General features: G+C 41.3%; 1 protein-coding gene across 1 annotated transcript; it reads right to left on the reverse strand.

Moving 5' to 3' along the window:
* Positions 1-852: 852 nt before the first annotated feature.
* LOC140956998 (uncharacterized) lies at positions 853-2,352 on the reverse strand. The gene is made up of 4 exons (XM_073414033.1): positions 2,005-2,352; positions 1,534-1,908; positions 1,087-1,374; positions 853-996 (listed from the first exon to the last, which is right to left on the reverse strand). The coding sequence occupies exons 1-4, from the start codon at positions 2,350-2,352 to the stop codon at positions 853-855; spliced, it is 1,155 nt and encodes a 384-aa protein (XP_073270134.1).
* Positions 2,353-3,091: the final 739 nt, after the last annotated feature.

Consider the following 3,091-nt stretch of genomic DNA (forward strand, 5'->3'; position numbering starts at 1 on the left):
CCAATCCACAATTGCCTCTACTTTCTTGGGGTCCACTGAAACACCTAGTTCAGAGATTGTGTGTCCCAAGAAGGTGACACTTGTTAGCCAAAATTCAAATTTCTTAAATTTGGCATACAGTTCTTTTTTTCTGAGTGTCTCTAGAGTGCGGCAAAGATGTTCCTCGTGATCTTTCTTACTTTGTGAGTAAACAAGGATGTCGTCTATGAATACGACCACGAACCTATCGAGGTAAGGTTTGAAGACTCTATTCATGAGATCCATGAATGCTGCTGGAGCATTGGTCAGTCCAAACGGCATTACCGTAAACTCGTAATGGCCGTATCTCGTCCTGAAGGCTGTTATAGGAATATCTTCTAATTTGACCTTCAGTTGATGGTATCCTGACCTCAGATCGAGTATTGAAAAGACCTTGGCTCCTTTCAATTGGTCGAAAAGGTGATCTATCCTCGGGAGAGGGTATTTATCCTTAATTGTAATCTTGTTCAACTCTCTATAATCGATACATAATCTCATACTCCCGTCTTTCTTTTTCACATATAGTACAAGGGCTCCCCATGGAGATGCACTGGTTCTAATCTGCTTTTTATCCAACAACTCTTGGAGTTGGTCCTTTAATTCCTTTAATTCTGCTAGGGCCATTCTGTATGGTGTTTGTGAGATCGGTGCAGCCCCAGGAATCAAGTTGATCTCAAACTCCACTTCGCAGTCAGGAATCGTTCCAGGCAATTCTTCAAGGAAGACGTCCGAAAATTCCTGAATAACTGGAATTTCCTCTATCTTCAGAGTAAATTCGTCATTTACCTCGCTGATCATTGCTAGGTAAATTTCTTAACCACTTTTCATGGCTTTCTAAGTTTGTGACGCCGATAGAAGAGGTTTTTGCTCTTTAGATCTACCATGGTATATGATATTCTCATGGTTTGGAGTCTGCAGTTTGACACTCTTCTTCTGGAAATCCACCAAGGCATGATTCTTAGCCAACCAATCCATTCCCTGGATTGCGTGAAACTCGGCCATATTTAGTTGAATCAGTTCTGCCTTGAAGATTTGATTATTGATACAAAATTTTCAATTACGATGTACCTTATAGGTTTCAATCGTTTTGCTAGCAGACGTTGCTATTCTTAATGTTTCACTAAGAGTTTCTCCTTCTAGTTTCAGTTTCTTAGCAAACCTTTTGGATACAAACGAATGGCTAGCACCACAGTCAAACAACACATAAGTAGGCATTTTATTGATCATAATGGTACCTGCTACCACGTTGTTTGCATTATCTGCTTCCTCTTGCGTTATGGCGAAGACCCTGGCATTGGGCTTGTTCTCCTTCGGCTTGTGATTTTCTGCGTTTGTTTTAACCCTTTTCTCCTGGTTCTACGGACAGGCAGCAATCCGATTACCTAACTTTCCACACTTGAAACAGGCACCAGTTTTCTTGTAACATTCTCCAAACTGTCGCATGTTCCAGCTAGGGCAAGGTCGTATTTCTCTGTTGTTAGGGTTGGTGAAAGTTCTTCTTGATGCTCAACTTGCATGGTTGGGTCTTTTAAAGTTCTGCCCACCCTGAGATGACTGACCAGAAAAGATGTGTTTGTGCTTACCCTCTTCTTCTCTGCGCTTGATGTCAGTCTCAGCACTCATAGCTGCTCTCATCAAATCAGCAAAATTGGTGGGTTTGAATAAAGCTAAAGCTGACTGTATTCGACTGTTCAGCCTTTTCTTGAAAAGATGTATCTTTAGGGTCTCATCTGCCATTATGGTTGGAACGTACGTTCCGAGGTCATTGAACTTTGAAGTGTACTCAATCACCGTCATGTCTGAAGTTTGCTTAAAGCTTTCAAATTCACTCAGTTTTTGCAAACAGAATTCCGCCGGATAATACTGCTTCAGGAATGCTCTTCTAAATATCTGCCATGTAATTGGCCCATCCTCGGCCGTAGCTGGCAAAAAAATCTCCCACCATTTTCATGCTCTTTCCTCAACAAATGGTATCACCACTTCTACCTTGAGTTCTTCAGGCACTTCCAGCAGATGAAGTTGGCTTTCTACATTTTTGAGCCAGTTGTGGCCAACTTTTGGGTCGGGAATCCCATCATAGGTTGGGACTCGGTTCCTTCGGAGGGATTCATAGTGGTACTTAATACCACGTGGCTGGGGTTCTGGTGGTTGCTGAATGGCATTGTTGGCGTTTGGGTTCAGAATCCCTTGTAGCGTCGCAGCCACAATGGTGGCAATTGGCATCATGTCTCCTTGACTAAGGTTAACTCCGGGTGGTGGTGGAGGTAGGTTCTCTTCATCATCCTGATTGGCTCTTCGTGGGTTACAATTGTTTATTGGCGGTCTTCCTGCCATTTCTTAGAGAAATCGAATGAAAAGATTTAGAATCAAAGTAAAGGCAAAAATCAACATTGGAAAAATAATTGTGTCGAACAAAATCTTTCGTTGGATTTTTCCCAAGTGAAAAGAAGTGGTAGTTTCGCATAAATTGAAAGCAGTTACAAGATTGAGTTTCGAGATTCTATGCGGAAGAATAATCCATCCAACTCTGGAGACAGCTTGAATTTGAGGATTTAAACAAACGGAGATGAGTATGAAGTACCAGAATGATTTGGATAGGAACGCATGGGATTTTGCCAAAATTTGACTTCGTCAAATTTTGTCTATCAAACTCCCAGCCGGATTATGAACATGTCGGCTCTGATACCACTTAAATGTCACGCCCCGAGACCACGGCGTCGATGACATCCGACATTGTTAATCAAATAACAATAAGCCTCGTAGTAAATAACCAAATACCAATATATTTCATAAATTTTCCATTGTCTTTACAAACGAAGAAAAATACAGAGGTTGCGGAAGCGAAAAGTACAAACATTACTAAGAAAGACAAAAGAACACTAATGGACTTGAATATCCAGAACTTGAATTACTTCATCATAATTCTTTACCAACCCCAGAACTACTCCTGCTCTTTTTCTTCTACATGTTCTTCATTCTCATCTATAGAGGGACGTAAGGGGGGTGAGCGTTTTGGGAAACACTCAGCGAGTAGGGCCGATCGAATACCAGAAAATATTTGATACATAATACT

Source organism: Primulina huaijiensis, chromosome 2, assembly GCF_012295235.1.
Source record: "Primulina huaijiensis isolate GDHJ02 chromosome 2, ASM1229523v2, whole genome shotgun sequence".
In the NCBI taxonomy this organism is placed as follows: Eukaryota; Viridiplantae; Streptophyta; class Magnoliopsida; order Lamiales; family Gesneriaceae; genus Primulina; species Primulina huaijiensis.

Coding starts and splice junctions, on each gene's coding strand:
- LOC140956998 (XM_073414033.1), bottom strand. CDS start 2,352: ATGGCAGGAAGACCGCCAATAAACAATTGTAACCCACGAAGAGCCAAT. Junction 1,909..2,004: donor AAGTGCCTGAAGAACTCAAG/GTAGAAGTGGTG, acceptor ATTACATGGCAG/ATATTTAGAAGAGCATTCCT. Junction 997..1,086: donor AAACGATTGAAACCTATAAG/GTACATCGTAAT, acceptor CACGCAATCCAG/GGAATGGATTGGTTGGCTAA.